The 16789-nt window shown below is 44.0% G+C and overlaps 1 protein-coding gene across 4 annotated transcripts in view; it reads left to right on the top strand.

Annotated features, from left to right (window-relative positions):
- Positions 1–4603, top strand: part of LOC132106027 (zinc finger protein 883-like) — a 95391-nt gene extending 90788 nt beyond the window's left edge. For 3 of the 4 annotated variants that reach the window (XM_059511622.1, XM_059511624.1, XM_059511626.1), the window contains one exon: positions 3201–4603. In XM_059511622.1, coding sequence (XP_059367605.1) covers positions 3201–4603 — 1403 coding nt within the window. The remainder of the gene's footprint in view (positions 1–3200) is intronic. The other variant, XM_059511623.1, reaches the window with a different exon arrangement.
- Positions 4604–16789: the final 12186 nt, after the last annotated feature.

The following is a 16789-nucleotide window of genomic DNA, read 5'->3' as shown; positions in this document are numbered from 1 at the left end:
TTGAAACGGGAGATGAGCCCCTTTTCTAATGCACCACCTAGCTTGATAAACCCCTTCTCAAAGACTTACTGTTTGTCAATTTTATTTGGGTAGCATACATATTCTGAATGCCTTCGGCAGAATTCGAATGAGCCATTTTAATCTAGATTAATTTCAAGATCACAGTGAGATTAATCTAGATTTAAAAAAAAATAATCTATGCCCACCACTAATAATAATATTTAGTATTTTCACATCTAGGTGGAAAAAAATATAATAGTACTACTGTCTGTTCAAAATAAATGAAAAGAAACCAAGCATAGTAGATTAGTTTGTTGTTGTTTTTTTGTTCCCTGGTTGAACACTGTGACGAGATTGAGGTGAGAGCGAGCACGTGGCTGCAGCAATGGCGCGTAACGTGTGCTTTGCCTGTCTATGGTCTTCACTGTGAAACCCATTTTTTATAATTCTGTTTACATGTTTATTTACGTATACATTAATATTAGGGGTGTAACGGTTCACAAAATTCACGGTTCGGTTCGTTTTAGATACAGCAAAAAGAAAAAATTGGCAGATAAATTTCCTTGATTTTTAAAAAATGTTTTTTTTTTTTTACATTGAACAATGATGAAGCTATTCTTTACCCATCTTCTATGGTGTTTTCTTAGCAGCATACTGTATAAAACAAAAACGGCTCCTTATAAAAAAAAATGAAAATGTTATATTAGTTATGAACAAATACAAAGATGTAACTTTTTTTATGGAACTCTATAACTCTTTATATTGAGTGTGTTTTTACTCAATTGGTTCTCTATAGGGCTTATGTTTTTTGGAACAAAGCAGGAATTACGGTCTGTCTGAAATGAGCTCGTGAAGGAATATTGTAACGGGGCTCAATTACATTAAGCATGTTCTTAAAACCTACGTTTTCCACTACAGAGTAAGGTGCTCACTCACTCAGTATGCGCTGAAGGCTCGTTGCAAAATGGCTAATGCTTTAACAGACCAGAAATAGAAGATCCTCCAATAACCAACAGGTCTGGTGTTTGGGTGCACTTTGGATTCCCTGTAAGCTATAATGGTGATGATAGAATCAATGGTAAATAGTAAGGTCTCATATCCGCGGCTATAACGTAAATGTAGCCTACCAATCGCCGTGGTGATGTCTTTTGCCCTGTTTGAATCCGTTGGAAAAGTCTGTCTAAATGCTGCGGGGATAGTTTTGTTGCGTGTATGTTTCTCCTTTTTTCCGTCTTTTCCCAGATACTGACACACTAAGGTGATGTCGGCGTAAATGAGTTGACATGTTTCAAGTAATCCCGCTGGTGTTTTTTTTTTTTTTTTGTATTCCCCCTGGTGTACCCTAGATGCGACATATCGTTGTTTTTTTTATCCACCACACTCTTGCCATCACCATTATAGCTTACAGGGAATCCAAAGTGCACCCAAAAACCAGACCTGTTGGTTATTGGAGGATCTTCTATTTCTGATCTGTTAAACGCATTGGCCATTTTGCAACGCGCCTTCAGCGTGTATTACTGAGTGAGCGAGCACCTGACTGAGTAGCCTAACATAAACATATAAGTTGGGGTGTTTTTTTCTTCTTCTGGGGTGTCAGGGGCGTTGCCTGTTACGTCGTTTGGGTTATTGGGCTACCTTGTTGAACGCATATCATTATATTTCACAATTTTTTTTATTTTCCAAATATAATTAATTAGTCCAACGAACCGTTCGGTCCATAATGTGTACCACGTACCGAACCGAAAGCCTCGTACCAAACGGTTCAATACGAATACGCGTATCGTTACACCCCTAATTAATATACATATAAAACTAATGGGTTTTTTATGTTTGTTTGTTTTTTGAGCAACTGGGATGGTGCCCTACTGCGTTCTCTGTGTGGGACCACAGGACTGGACATAGACATAAATAACTGGATGTAGCAGCTAGGGAAATGCTAATATTCACATTTTTAGCCGATGGTTTAAGGTAGATTTTAAGATAGATGGTTTGTGTTGGATTGGTATCAGACTTATGTATCGGATCATATTTTTTTCAACCCTCCGATCTAGCGTCACGGAGGAACACATGAGAGAAAGAAAGCACATTCACTCTCTGACAGCAGATGGCGCTAAACTGCAGAAAATGCAGCCCTTACCCTGGAATCCCCATAAATAAAGCAGCTGTGCTACTTTCTAAAAATAATTTAAATAATTTTAAATAGCCATTCAGATTTGTGTATTTGCTATGGTGTTTATCACAGAGCCAAATACTTAAATATTTAGATTAGGCTACTTATTTAAAAAAAAAAATCTATTTTAATCTGGACTACAACATGCCCAAGATATTGTTTGAAATGTTTTGATCCTTTATTGTTCATTCACACTTTACATTAGGGCTTCATTAGTTAACATCAGTTAATTCATTAGTTAGCACAAACGGCAAAAGAAAAATTAATCTGAACATTCATTAATCTTACTTATACCAATATTTAATATCATGTTGGTAAAAATCGAAAGTTGCAACTGTGTTATTTAATAAGCTAACATAAACTAAGACTTTCACAATGGCTAAGTTATTCATCTTTGCTAATGTTAATGCATTAACTAAGATTAATTAATGAGGTCTTATTGTAAAGTGATACCTATGGGTCTTTATAGTTCTTTTGCACTTTATATATTTTTCTGTATTGCTTTATTGTATTTAAATGTTCAGTTATTTTTGTTATAAGAAAAAGTTATATAATCTTGTTATATTACATTATGACCACTTTTTTTAAATTAAATATCAATACCATGATAATACCATATACCGTGATAAAAGCATTATCAATTAATCGAAAGAGGAAAATTTGATAGTGGCATATCCCTTTTATATATATAGATAGATAGATAGATAGATAGATAGATAGGCTCTATGTATATATAAATATAAACAAAATTAGTAAAGATCTGCCACCACCACAGCCCTAGTAATATTTGTATATTTCTTGTTTTATACAGCTCAAAGACCTTTGGGTCATATTGACCCCAAAGAACAACGATGCTTCAAAAAAATAACATTGTGTGAATTTAATGTTAAAAGGGTTGTCCCGATTAAATCTCAAACAAAAAAATGTAATTGTGTATTTACAGACGTTAAACATTGAATGGGGTCACTTTCACGTTCACTTTTCTCAGCTTTTAACAAATTAACATAAATAATTTTTACTTTTATTTCAGAGTTCATTGAAGAGAAAGAGGAGAATGAAGAATCAAGTGAAGTTGAGGAGAAAAATCATATTAAAACTGGAGGAAAACATTTGAGTTGCTCTCAAACCAAACAGAAAGATATAAAGAAAAAAAGAGTCAAGAAATCTTTCACTTGCACTCAGTGTGGAAAGAGTTTCACACACAAAGCAAGTTTTGAGCGTCACATGAGAATTCATACTGTAGAGAAACCTTTCACTTGTGATCAGTGCGGGAAGAGTTTCAAACAATCAGCAAACCTTAAGAGACACATGAAGATCCACACTGGAGAGAAACCGTACACATGTGATCAATGTGGGGAAATGTTTTTATGGGCTTCACTTCTTAAGAAACACTATAAATTTCATTCAAAGAAGAAACCACATTCATGTACTTTGTGTGGTAAGAGTTTATTGAATCTACAAAGTTTGAAAGAACATCAAAAAATACATACTAGTGTGAGAGAGCACATGTGCTTTGAGTGTGAAAAGACTTTTAGTTCAGTGAGCAATTTAAAACAGCACGAGAGGATCCACACTGGAGAGAAACCTTATAAGTGTTCACACTGTGACCAGAGATTTAATCAATCAGCAAATCTGAAAACACATGAGAGGATCCACTCTGGAGTGAAACCTTATAAGTGTGCGCACTGTGACAAGAGATTTAATCAATCAACACATCTGAAAACACATGAGAGGACCCACACTGGAGAGAAACCTTATAAGTGTTCACAATGTGACAAGAGATTCAATCGTTTACCATATCTGAAAACACATGAGAGGATCCACACTGGAGAGAAACCATATAAGTGTTCACACTGTGACAAGAGGTTCAGTGATTCATCAAGTCTCATAACACATGAGAGGATCCACACTGGAGAGAAACCTTATAAATGTTCACACTGTGACAAGAGATTCAGTGATTCTTCATGTGTGAAATCACATGAAAGGATCCATAATGGAGTGAAACCTTATAAGTGTTCACACTGTGACAAGAGATTCAGTCATTCAGCAAATCTGAAAACACATGTGAGGATCCACACTGGAGAGAAACCTTATAAGTGTTCACAGTGTGACAAGAGATTTAATCAGATGCCAAGTCTGAAAACACATGAGAACATCCACAATGGAGAGAAACCTTATAAATGTTCAAACTGTGACAAGAGATTCCTTGTTTCATCACATCTGAAAATACATGAGAGGATTCACACCGGAGAGAAACCTTATAAGTGTACACACTGTGATAAGAGATATAGTGATTCATCAAGTCTGAAAAGACATGAGAGGAACCATACTGGAGAGAAACATTATAAGTGTTCACACTGTGACAAGAGTTATATAGATTCATCAAGTCTGAAAAGACATGAGAGGATCCACACTGGAGAGAAACTGTATTAATGCAATGTACGTGGGAAGTGTTTCATTCAGTCATCTGTTATACACAGTTATACAAAAAACAATCACAGTAAGGTCCCGTACACATGGAGACATGTTTAGCTGTATATGTAAATATTTTGTATGGTATATGTGTTTCGTCCAGGCGGATCTGGCGTTTTTGTAGAGTGAAATCACTTTTTTTTTTTTTTTACCGGGTCCCAGAGTGGCTGAATCTAAAAACTACACCTTTGCGTTTTCGTGTGTACAGCCAATCCGTATATTTTATGAAATAATTTACTGCTCACTTTGTCAGAAATTATATATATCCTGTCAGTCAATTGTGAACAACTAGCCACAGTCAAGGATGTTCGGGAAAGACAGATTGAACAATCACCAATAAAGAAAAAATTAAAAGATTCTGCCATCTACTGAGGAATTGGACGTGGCTATAGCTAACTAGAGCTAGTGCTCAAAGAGCAACAAAGTGCTCTCGATTCAGTTGTGGATTCGACTGTATGAGAAGCAATAGACTCTGTACTGACTCCAGCATTCCGCGATCAAAAGGGGCTGAGGGCTCAGATGCAGCGGGCTTCCTCAGAGCAAATATTTCCAAGTAGATCCCCTCACTGAAAGGCTGTGACATCATGATTGACCGGGCACATTGTGTGTATCACGGAAGGAAAAACTCAGTTTGGCAATGACCTCTCATCTTCCTTGTACTAAGATAGCATGACAGGTCGGCGATCCTGAAAGGTGCTCAGCAGACATATCCGGTGAAATATACGCAGGGAATTGTCACGCTACTATTTTTTCCTGACTTTAGTCCAGCCACAACTACCAAGAGAAAGAGCTTTAATCCAGTCTTGAAGAAGACGACAGCCCTCGGTCTCCAGCCCTCCTCCAGGTTACTTTATGCAGATCAATTCTATACTTTCCCAGTTTATCTAAAATGTTATACTACCCAGAATAAAACTTGCCATGTTGCAGCGTCCTATACTTTTGGGAGGATTGGCTGTACCCAATTTTGAATTATATTATTTGTCCTTTCAAATTAAGACTTGTGTGTGTGCGGGATGCGGGTAAATAAAATGATTCACAGGACTCCCGCAAAATAGAAATATCTAAACATGAAATATCTAAATATAAATTGTTATTCCTCTATTGCACAAAAGCAACATTAACTAATATAAAATGTATACAATTAACAGGTGCAAGCATATACAGAGTTTCTATTTAGGCTATAATAGGGGTTTGGTTGGTCACCTGACACTGATGCGAGATTCTGATGCAAAAGCGCACCTTTTGATAATAAAAGTTTAATTTCTTCCTTTAATATAGGCTAACTGAGTTTGTCATTATTGTAGATGTTTTCATTTAAAATAAATAAATGAATAAAACATTGAACCTCATATTTGCCATTGTACTATTTTATGTCTTATGTGTTTCAATCAATAAGCTAATAATGAACCACAAACTACGATCATTTTAAAGGGGAAATCTTAAACACTTAGAATCAGGTCCAGAACTTTTACCTGCTTAATTGATGATGATGAAAAAAATTAAGGAATAGCCCACGCCTGTCCACGAAAGCTTTTGATTTGACTCTCCAATTACTTTTGGTTCCTTTGAAAAAGGTAAGTTGACTACTCTCAAGTGTAATTCATTAACCTTCCTGCAATATGGAAGTAAATACTCTCTCATTAAACCTGAGAGTGTACTTTTAGTCCATATCCATTATATAATTATAGTATGAATTTATTTAAATTTTGATGATTTTAACTGACAACTAAGGAAAATCCCAAATTATAATACATGTATTTCTTGGCGATGTCATCACTGCTTGCGCACGCAACCAGGAGGCAAAAGACCCGCGCTCTTCGTACCAGAGTAAAGGGTTTAGGCTAGTAGCATAGTGGTGGTGTTGTCGCTAGTCAAAAGGAGTTGTTGCGTGGTTAATTGTACTAACCGAGCCAGTGCTGGGTGTCAGATGTTCACAGTATGTCCGGATTTTGATTCGTAAACAGTTGGACGTTTTACATAATGTTATATTAATATGAAACACAAACAAACAGATCCAACTCTGAAATTGCAATTTATTATTGAGTCAACAACAAATTACAAACAATGCGAAATCTACGTTAATTACAATGTTGTCTTACTGAACTCGGCATAACAGATAGCGGTTCTCTTACGAGAGTTCTCTCGTACTGCGTCTTAGCTAAGACGCTACGGGAAAATTATCCTTAATTTTGAATTTTTGTAAAGCGCATTTGCAGCAGTACACAGCCATAGGCGAGACGGCTTGCTCGCTCATTGGCTGCTTCTGCGGCAAGTGCACAGCCTATCGAGCGCAGGCTGATGCCATATCAGACCAATAAGGGCGCTTCGCGCCCTTCACGCCCCTTCCCGCCGAAACGGGTGTGGCCCAACCTTATAAAAGGAGCTCGAAAAGGCTGACTCACCTGATTTTTCATCTCTTCAGCGAAGCTCACGCATCGCTGGATCACGGAGGAAGCAATGCGCTGAAGGCGCCGTAAAAGCGCCGTTTCCAGCGGATTCCGGATCCGTCTTCAGCTCAACCGAGCTCGCCGGTTCGCCCTGCTTCACTGGCCTCCCCTGCATCGTTTCCCCATGGGCAGTGCCCGCTATTTGCCGCCGCGTCGTCCGAGGAAGTCGATCTCAGGGCCATGTCGGGGGAAGAGGACACGCGCTCTCTGCTAGCTTCGGACAGTGAGGGCTGGGCGAGCTCCGAGGATCTCGCGCCTTCTGCTCAGAAGCCCAGCAGACGAGTTGACATCGAGAAGGAGCCGGGGCGAGTGCTCGCGCTGGCCGCGATGAGTCTCGGCCTCGAGTGGTCTGCACCAGCGCCCCCCTCTTGTTCCCGGCTGGATGGTATGTTCCTTTCGGATGAGAGTACTTCTCAAAGCCCGCCTCATTTCTTCCTGAGCTTCACGAAGGGGTGACAAAGGCTTGGAACGCTCCATATTCAGCGCGAACTCGTTCGTCTGTCTCACTAGCATTCTCCACACTGTATGATGCTACAAACAGGAACTACCAGTCACTTCCGCCGGTGGAACAGGCGATAGAGACGGACCTTTGTCCGCCCTCTGCTGGACGGCGGATGAAAGCGGTGTTGCCATCTAAAGCCTGCTGCATGACGCTGCGTCTGCACTACTCACGATGGCTGCTTCATCGAAGCGCAGGTGTACGAGTTCCGCTGTGGCCGAGCTCTCACCCAAGCGCGCCGCTGTTTCAGTTCTAGGAATTGTGACTGTCTCAGCATTTTCTGCAACGCGCAAGCCTGCACAGTTTTCGGATTGGGTTCTAGGCATTATAAAGGCCCATACTGGATCTAATGGCGCTTTTCCATTACCAGTACCAGCTCGGCTCGAACTCGCTTCGGCTCGGCTCGCTTTTCGCTCCATTTTCCATTGCAAATAGTACCTCCACAATAGTACCTGGTTGTCATAGCGACGCTGCAGGAAACTGCCGTGACTTAATCTTCTACGCGACACACACCCGCTACCCACACACACACAGGACAATGGAGGAAAACGAGTGCATGTTGTTTTTGATCCTCGGGATGTGGCTGTTTCTCACAGCAAGAAGACAAACGTTGTTTCAGGAGAGGCTGAGGACAGCAAAACGAAACACTGCTGAAAAAAACAGGAGAGTTTGGGAATTACTACAGAGTTCAGACTACGAGACGAATCCGTTTGTTCAAAGCCGACGCAAGAGGGTAAGTGATGCAAAAAATTAAACTTTCAATCCAAGTCAGACGGTGGGCTGGTATTTTAGTATGCAAATTTATTCAAAGAATATAGGAAATGAGAATACAACTCATAACTTGCAAACAGATTAGTAAGTATTAAAACCAGCTTCAAATATAGAAAATACAATTCCCAAAATTAATATGGTTTTAAAAGCAATCCATATATGATGGATGTTGCCCAATTAAGATTAATACGAATGATTATAATATTCAAATGTAATCAAACTGTCCAAAATGTATTTCAAAAATAATAATACAAAGTATATAAGAACTTGTATATCAAAAGTCCAAATAACACAAGTCAAGGTTTTAGAATTCAAAATATCTAAATAAAATCTAAGTATTTAAATAAAATCAAGGTATTCACCAAAGTATCTAAATAAAACCAAAGTATCGGACACAATATCTAAATTGAATAAAAGTATCTAACACAGTATCAAAACTGAATAAACCTGTAAGATTTTCAAAGTATTCAAGTGAGCCCGAAACAAAAGATAAAGCAAAGATGAGAAACCCGAGACCAGTCAGGTAGAGCCTGGCCTGAGCTCAGTCAGAGCTGAAAAAGGGGTGAAAACTACCCACCTCTTATACTCTCAAGACTTCTGTTGAAACAATAAGCCTTGTGATCAAACCGGAGCCACGTCTCTGCAGCCACGTTTCCGATGAGATGCAAAAACGCTGATCTCATGCTTTTCTACTCCACAGTACCCAGAGGGTCTTACAGACCAGATGCAAAAACGCTGATCTCATGCTTTTCTACTTCACAGTACCCAGAGGGCCTTACAGACCTGTTTCACTTCCACATTTTAGAAGGTCATCATAAGATCAAAGCTGTTATGATCAGCTGAATTGAATACAGAGTTGCAACATGCATCAAAACTCAAAGGATTAAAAATAACTCAAGATACAGACATGTGGAACTAAAACCCAGACATACAGAATCGCAAATAGCTCTAAAACAACATTGTGGAACTAATATTCAGACATACAAAATCATAAAGCTCAAAATATAAATGTTCTGTTTAGCTAATGGAAAATAACTGCGTATCTATCTTCATATTTATATCTTCTTTTATGCATCTATATTCATATTTATATCCTCTTGCAAAAGTCTGTGACAGCCAGTTAGGGCCTCTGGAACAGACTGTCTTGTGCTCTTGAGCACGTAGCAAATGTACACGTGGCAGAGATCAGAAATCCGGATACATCAGTAAGTTATGCTAATGTTTGCTTATGTGTAAACACTATACTATATACTATATTTTATCAACTTTATAGCTACCAGTATTACGTACTAAAATGTGGATTCTTTATATGTTTCAGATCTGTTTCAATTTGCAAAGTCTGTTTGGGCTTTCAACCGAGCTACCGAGTGGTGGGATGTTATTGTTCCCGGTTTCACAAACGCGCAGTGGGTTCAGAACTTCAGAATGTCCGAAGAAACATTTACATACTTGTACAACAAACTGCGTCCAGTGATGGAGAGACAGGACACAAGCTTCCGCAAGTGTGTTCCTCTAAAGAAGAGAGTGGCCATCGCACTATGGAAGCTTGCGACCGGTTCAGAGTACAGAACTGTCGGTCATCTTTTCGGAGTAAGCATAACAACTTTTTGCCGGTGTGTTCAAGAGTTCACTGCTGCTGCAGAAACTTTGTTGGTTCCTGAACAAATTCGTTTCCCAGACCAGGAGAAATTTGAAGAAATGGCTGCCTACATTGAAAACAGATGGGGGCTCCCGCAGTGTGTTGGTGCAATTGATGGGTCACACATACCCATTTTGGCACCACAGGAGTACCACTGTGACTATTTCAACCGTAAAGGCTGGCACTCCATTATCCTTCAAGGTGTTGTAGATGGAAAAGGACTGTTCTGGAACGTGTTTGAAGGACTGCCTGGCAGCTTGCACAATGCCCGTGTTTTAAGACTGTCCACATTGTGGGAGTTGGCTGGCCGTGGCAACCTCTTTCCAGCTTACACCAGGAATATTGGTGGGGTGAATGTTGCCTACTACATCCTGGGAGATTCTGCCTATCCCCTGCAGAACTGGCTCATAAAACCATTCACTGACACTGGAGGGCTGACAGCAGAACAGCAGATCTACAACAAGAAGATATGTCGAGCACGGGTCGTGGTTGAAAACGCTTTTGGTAGACTGAAGGGAAGGTGGCGTTGTCTCATGAAAAGAAATGACTGTGATGTTACAATCGTGAAATCTATGATTCTTACTTGCTGTGCATAACCTTTGCGAGAGTCATGGAGAGGACTATGACAATGACTGGGATGCACCTGCAGCAGCAGAGCCTGTGGTGGCAGTGGCACAGGGTGTAGAGGAGGAGGGCAGGGATGTACGAGAGGGTCTGATGCGTTACTTTAATTGCTAAGAAATAAATACATTATCTTTAAAAATGTTGTCTCTGCTGTTTTTTTAAGGTTATCACAGTATAACATCTGAAAATACATGGTCAAATCCTTGTAAAAAAAAGCAACCCATCAAAAATGACACTTGTAATAAGTTTCAAAAAGGTTTTATTTAAACACACACACACAAATAGAAAGAACTATAATATAAATATAAATTCAAACACACAATATATATAGGATTCACAAACCCCTTATGAAAAGATCACATAAAAGGACCGTGACGTCGCCCGGTATGGCGCAGCCGGGGCCCCACCCTGGAGCCAGGCCCGGGGTTGGGGCTCGTATGCGAGCGACGTGGGGCCGCCTTCCCGTGGGCTCACCACCTACAGGAGGGACTGTAAGGGGCCGGTGCTTAGAGAATCGGGCAGCAGTCGAAGGCGGGGGCCTCGACAGCCCGATCCCTGGACACGGAAACTAGCTCTAGGGACGTGGAATGTCACCTCACTGGCGGGAAAGGAGCCCGAGATTGTGCGTGAGGTTGAGAGGTTCCGACTAGCGATAGTCGGGATCACCTCTACGCACAGCTTGGGCTCTGGAACCACACTCCTCGAGAGAGGATGGACTCTTCACCACTCTGGAGTTGCCCATGGTGAGAGGCGGCGGGCTGGTGTGGGTCTGCTTATAGCCCCCCAGCTCAGCTGCCATGTGTTGGAGTTTACCCCGGTGAACGAGAGGGTCGCTTCCCTGCGCCTTCGGGTCGGGATAGGTCTCTCACTGTCGTTTGTGCCTACGGGCCGAACGGCAGTGCAGAGTACCCGGCCTTCTTGGAGTCTCTGGGAGGGGTGCTGGAAAGTGCTCCGACTGGGGACTCCGTCGTTTTACTGGGGGATTTCAACGCCCACGTGGGCAACGACAGTGACACCTGGAGGGGCGTGATTGGGAGGAACGGCCCCCCTGATCTGAACCCGAGTGGTGTTCAGTTATTGGACTTCTGTGCTAGTTACAGCTTGTCCATAACAAACACCATGTTCAAGCATAAGGGTGTCCATGCGTACACGTGGCACCATGACACCCTAGGCCGTAGGTCGATGATCGACTTTGTGGTCGTTTCATCCGACCTCCGGCCGTATGTCTTGGACACTCGGGTGAAGAGAGGGGCGGAGCTGTCAACTGATCACCACCTGGTGGTGAGTTGGATCCGATGGCGGGGGAGGAAGCTGGACAGACTCGGCAGACCCAAACGTACTGTGAGGGTCTGCTGGGAACGTTTGGCAGAGCCTCCTGTCAGAGAGATCTTCAACTCCCACCTCCGGCAGAGCTTTGACCGGATCCCGAGGGAGGCTGGAGATATTGAGTCCGAGTGGACCATGTTCTCCACCTCCATTGTCGAAGCGGCCGCTCGGAGCTGTGGCCGTAAGGTCTCCGGTGCCTGTCGAGGCGGCAATCCCCGAACCCGGTGGTGGACACCGGAAGTAAGGGATGCCGTCAAGCTGAAGAAGGAGTCCTATTGGGCCTGGTTGGCTTGTGGGACTCCTGAGGCAGCTGATAGGTACCGGCAGGCCAAGCGGACTGCTGCCCGGGTGGTTGTGGAGGCAAAAACTCGGGCCTGGGAGGAGTTCGGTGAGGCCATGGAGAAGGACTATCGGTCGGCCTCGAAGAGATTCTGGCAAACCGTCCGGCGCCTCAGGAGAGGGAAGCAGTGCCCTACCAATGCTGTTTACAGTAGAGGTGGTGAGCTGTTGACCTCAACTGGGGATGTCGTTGGACGGTGGAAGGAATACTTCGAGGATCTCCTCAATCCTGCTGTCACGTCTTCCATTGAGGAAGCAGAGGCTGAGGGCTCAGATGTGGACTCGTCCATCACCCAAGCTGAAGTCACCGAGGTAGTCAAGAAACTCCTCGGTGGCAAGGCACCGGGGGTGGATGAGATCCGCCCTGAGTACCTCAAGTCTCTGGATGTTGTGGGGCTGTCTTGGCTGACACGCCTCTGCAGCATCGCGTGGCAGTCGGGGACGGTGCCTCTGGGATGGCAGACCGGGGTGGTGGTCCCTCTTTTTAAGAAGGGGGACCGGAGGGTGTGTTCCAACTACAGGGGGATCACACTTCTCAGCCTCCCTGGGAAAGTCTATGCCAGGGTACTGGAGAGGAGAATCCGGCCGATAGTAGAACCTCGGATTCAGGAGGAACAGTGTGGTTTTCGTCCAGGCCGTGGAACACTGGACCAGCTCTATACCCTCTACGGGGTGCTGGAGGGTTCATGGGAGTTTGCCCAACCAGTCCACATGTGCTTTGTGGATTTGGAGAAGGCATTCGACTGTGTCCCTCGCGGCGGCCTGTGGAGGGTGCTCCGGGAGTATGGGGTCCGGGGCCCTTTGCTAAGGGCTATCCGGTCCCTGTACGACCGGAGCAGGAGCTTGGTTCGTATTGCCAGCAGTAAGTCAGACTTGTTCCCGGTGCGTGTTGGACTCCGGCAGGGCTGCCCTTTGTCGCCGGTTCTGTTCATGATTTTTATGGACAGAATTTCTAGGCGCAGCCAGGGGCCGGAGGGGGTCAGGTTTGGTGACAACACGATTTCGTCTCTGCTCTTTGCAGATGATGTTGTCGTGTTGGCTTCATCAAGCCAGGACCTTCAGCATGCACTGGGACGGTTTGCAGCCGAGTGTGAAGCGGCTGGGATGAGAATCAGCACCTCCAAATCCGAGGCCATGGTCCTCAGTCGGAAAAGGGTGGCTTGCCCACTTCAGGTTGGTGGAGAGTTCCTGCCTCAAGTGAAGGAGTTTAAGTATCTTGGGGTCTTGTTCACGAGTGAGGGAAGGATGGAACGGGAGATTGACAGACGGATCGGTTCAGCTTCTGCAGTAATGCGGTCGATGTACCGGTCTGTCGTGGTGAAGAAAGAGCTGAGCCGCAAGGCGAAGCTCTCGATTTACCGGTCAATCTACGTTCCTACTCTCACCTATGGTCATGAGCTTTGGGTCATGACCGAAAGGACAAGATCCCGGATACAGGCGGCCGAAATGAGCTTTCTCCGTAGGGTGGCTGGGCGATCCCTTAGAGATAGGGTGAGAAGCTCAGTCACCCGGGAGGAGCTCAGAGTAGAGCCGCTGCTCCTCCACATCGAGAGGGGTCAGCTGAGGTGGCTCGGGCATCTGTTCCGGATGCCTCCTGGACGCCTTCCCGGGAAGGTGTTCCGGGCGCGTCCCACTGGGAGGAGACCCCGGGGAAGACCTAGGACACGCTGGAGAGACTATGTCTCCCGGCTGGCCTGGGAACGCCTCGGTGTCCCCCCAGAAGAGCTGGAGGAAGTGTCTAGGGAGAGGGAAGTCTGGGGTTCTCTGCTTAGACTGCTGCCCCCGCGACCCGGCCCCGGATAAGCGGAAGAAGATGGATGGATGGATGGATGGACAATATATATATATATATGTTACATGTAGTGCAAACATGAGGTTCAAATGAGCAAACTGGGGTTTCAGTCCAGGGGTGGTGGAACAGCGTCCCGCCGGTTCAGTGCCTGTACAATCTGGCTCAGGGTTCCCAGAAAGGCCTGGTTGAAGGACGACATTGCAGCAATCTCCTCCCTCCTCAAAGCCGCCTCTAACTCTCTTTCTTGCCTGTGCTGCATTATCGAGTGCCATCTGTAAATGGCGCTCCCGCTGTGCCCGATTCAACTCCATCTGCTCGACATCAGATGTCTGCATCTCCCTCAGGACAGTGAGATGCTCCTGTTCCCTCCGTTGTTTCCTCTGTCCTGGACAAAAAATAATTACAATGAATGAGTTACAATAAAGAAAAACAGACAACACACATTTCATTCACAGGTTGTGTATGTTTTAAATTGTTCACATGTATTATCATTACATCTGCTACATAAAAAAAGACATAAAAAGATAAAAAATACATACATAAAAGCCCACAACTTACTATTACTTATATAGAATCTAACAATATAACGACTTAACATCTGAGCCCACTGTTTATTAGTAAATGTCAACTTTAAATTACCATGTGTACAGTAAAGGCGTACACTGTGTACATCTGTAAAGTTATAAAAATACTGAACAGGTTTATTAATGAATCCTTGATTCCCATAACTGGGAATGCTTCCTGTTGTTATGCAAGTACGTTTACGTTATATTAATAATAATAATATATTATATATTATTGAGTTATTGATACGATTAATGATTCATATTAATTATATATTAATAGGTGTGTATAGATTCACAGACAATAGGCTAGAAGGGTTTACATTTTCTCCTATTATACTAACCGTTTGCTGGTGTCGACGCTGCTGCGGGTCTCGGTGTTGATGCTGCTGCTCGTGTGGGTGTCGATGGTACCACTGGTTCTGGTACCGTTGTTGGATCTGGCGCCGGTGCCGAAGCCGATGCCAACGTGGCATCAGTGGGAGACAATGAAGCATTCTCGCTCGTCGAAAAGGAATCTTGAATAGAAAGATAATACAAAAGTCAACACACTATGAAATAGCAATAGCAGCTAGCAACTAGTTAACGTTAGAGCTAGCAGCAATTGTTATCTGCGACACAAGTTTACAGTGTTCGTTGTTATAAGTGAGCTTCAGCTTTCCAAAAGCCAGCCTACAGAAAACAAAACTCTCACGCAGAGAGTGCCTAGCTACAGGGTTAATGTAATGTAAACTTAAAACACTTACCATCCTCCTCCATCAGCGACTCCAGCAAACTGGTGGCCGAGTCAAGTCCACCCTCCCTCCCGTTGCTCGCCGGTCTATGGCCGTAGATACCATCCATCTGTTCGTACCACTTCCAGCTTTTTCGGTTTGAACCACTGCGGCCGTTGTGGTCCTTTACAGCTCTGTAGTCACTTTTCAGTTTTTTTAACTTTTCCCTACATTGCTGGAAAGTCCTGTTGTAGCCATGTGTGGACAGCAGTTCGGAGATTTCTTGGTACACTTTTACGCTCCTCGTTGCCCCATCAAGCTCTCGCTGGATCCTTTCTTCAGCAACCAAACAAAGGAAAGTCTGCACCTCCTCGTTTGACCACGGCGTATTCTTCCGAGTTGCCATAATATGTAATGGATTGGATATATCACGCAATCTCTGGCCAAACTTTTTAAAAATGGCGGGGTTATTCTGGATACTATCTGGATACTATTGCTGGCGCGTGTAATGATGAAGCAGTGAATAGTGACGATTCTCTCTGACCAATCAGCAGTCTGCTGTGTTTTCACGTCACATTATAGTATCGCCTCAGCTCGCTTGGAACCTCACCGGAGGTGGTACGAAAAAAAGTACCTGGAAGCCGGTACAGGTACAACTTTTACACAGTGGAAAACCAAACAGAGCCGAGGCGAGCTGGTACTGTGTAGTGGAAAAGCGCCATAAGACAGCTGAGCAAGGCATTGATGAAACGCAGTTTTCAGAATGCTTACGCCCAGGAAGCTCCTCGCGCAGATTCGCAGAGGGGCCTGGTTCATGTCAATAGATCTGAAGGACGCGTATTTTCAAATACAGATAGCGTCAAGTCACAGGCGATATTTGAGATTCGCCTTCGAGGGCCAGGCATACCAGTTTACAGTCCTGCCGTTCGGCTTGTCCGTGGCTCCTCGTACGTTTACGAGGTGCATGGATGCAGCGCTCGCTCCTCTCAGAGGCATGCGAGTGCTAAATTATTTGGACAACTGGCTGATTATGGCTCGATCACGAGCGAAGCTCGGTCTCAGTGTCAATTGGGTGAAGAGTTCGCTGAACCCCAGTCAGACGATTCTGTTTTTGGGTATAGTTCTGAACTCGTGTTCCATGATGGTGCGGCTGTCACCACAGCGCACGTTGGGCATTCAGCGCGCAGCGAGTTCTCTCTCACTGCCCGGCGTTCTTTTCCAAGGACGAAAGCGCGCTGTCACGGAGATGGCCGTGCTGTCCGCTTTATGCTTTCCCTTCCGTCGGTGATAGAATGGGTGAGAGAAACGAGATGTTCAATACTGCTTGTAGCACCTTTTTGGAAGAACCAACCATGGTTCCCAGATTTGATGCAGTTAGCAGACATCGCCCCGTGGCCAGTGCCATTGAGGAGGGACCTCCTCTCGCAGGCCAGG

Source organism: Carassius carassius, chromosome 26 (genome assembly GCF_963082965.1).
Source record: "Carassius carassius chromosome 26, fCarCar2.1, whole genome shotgun sequence".
NCBI lineage: Eukaryota > Metazoa > Chordata > Actinopteri > Cypriniformes > Cyprinidae > Carassius > Carassius carassius.
Note: the sequence above shows the minus strand (reverse complement) of the source record. Positions and strands in the feature narration are given on the sequence as shown.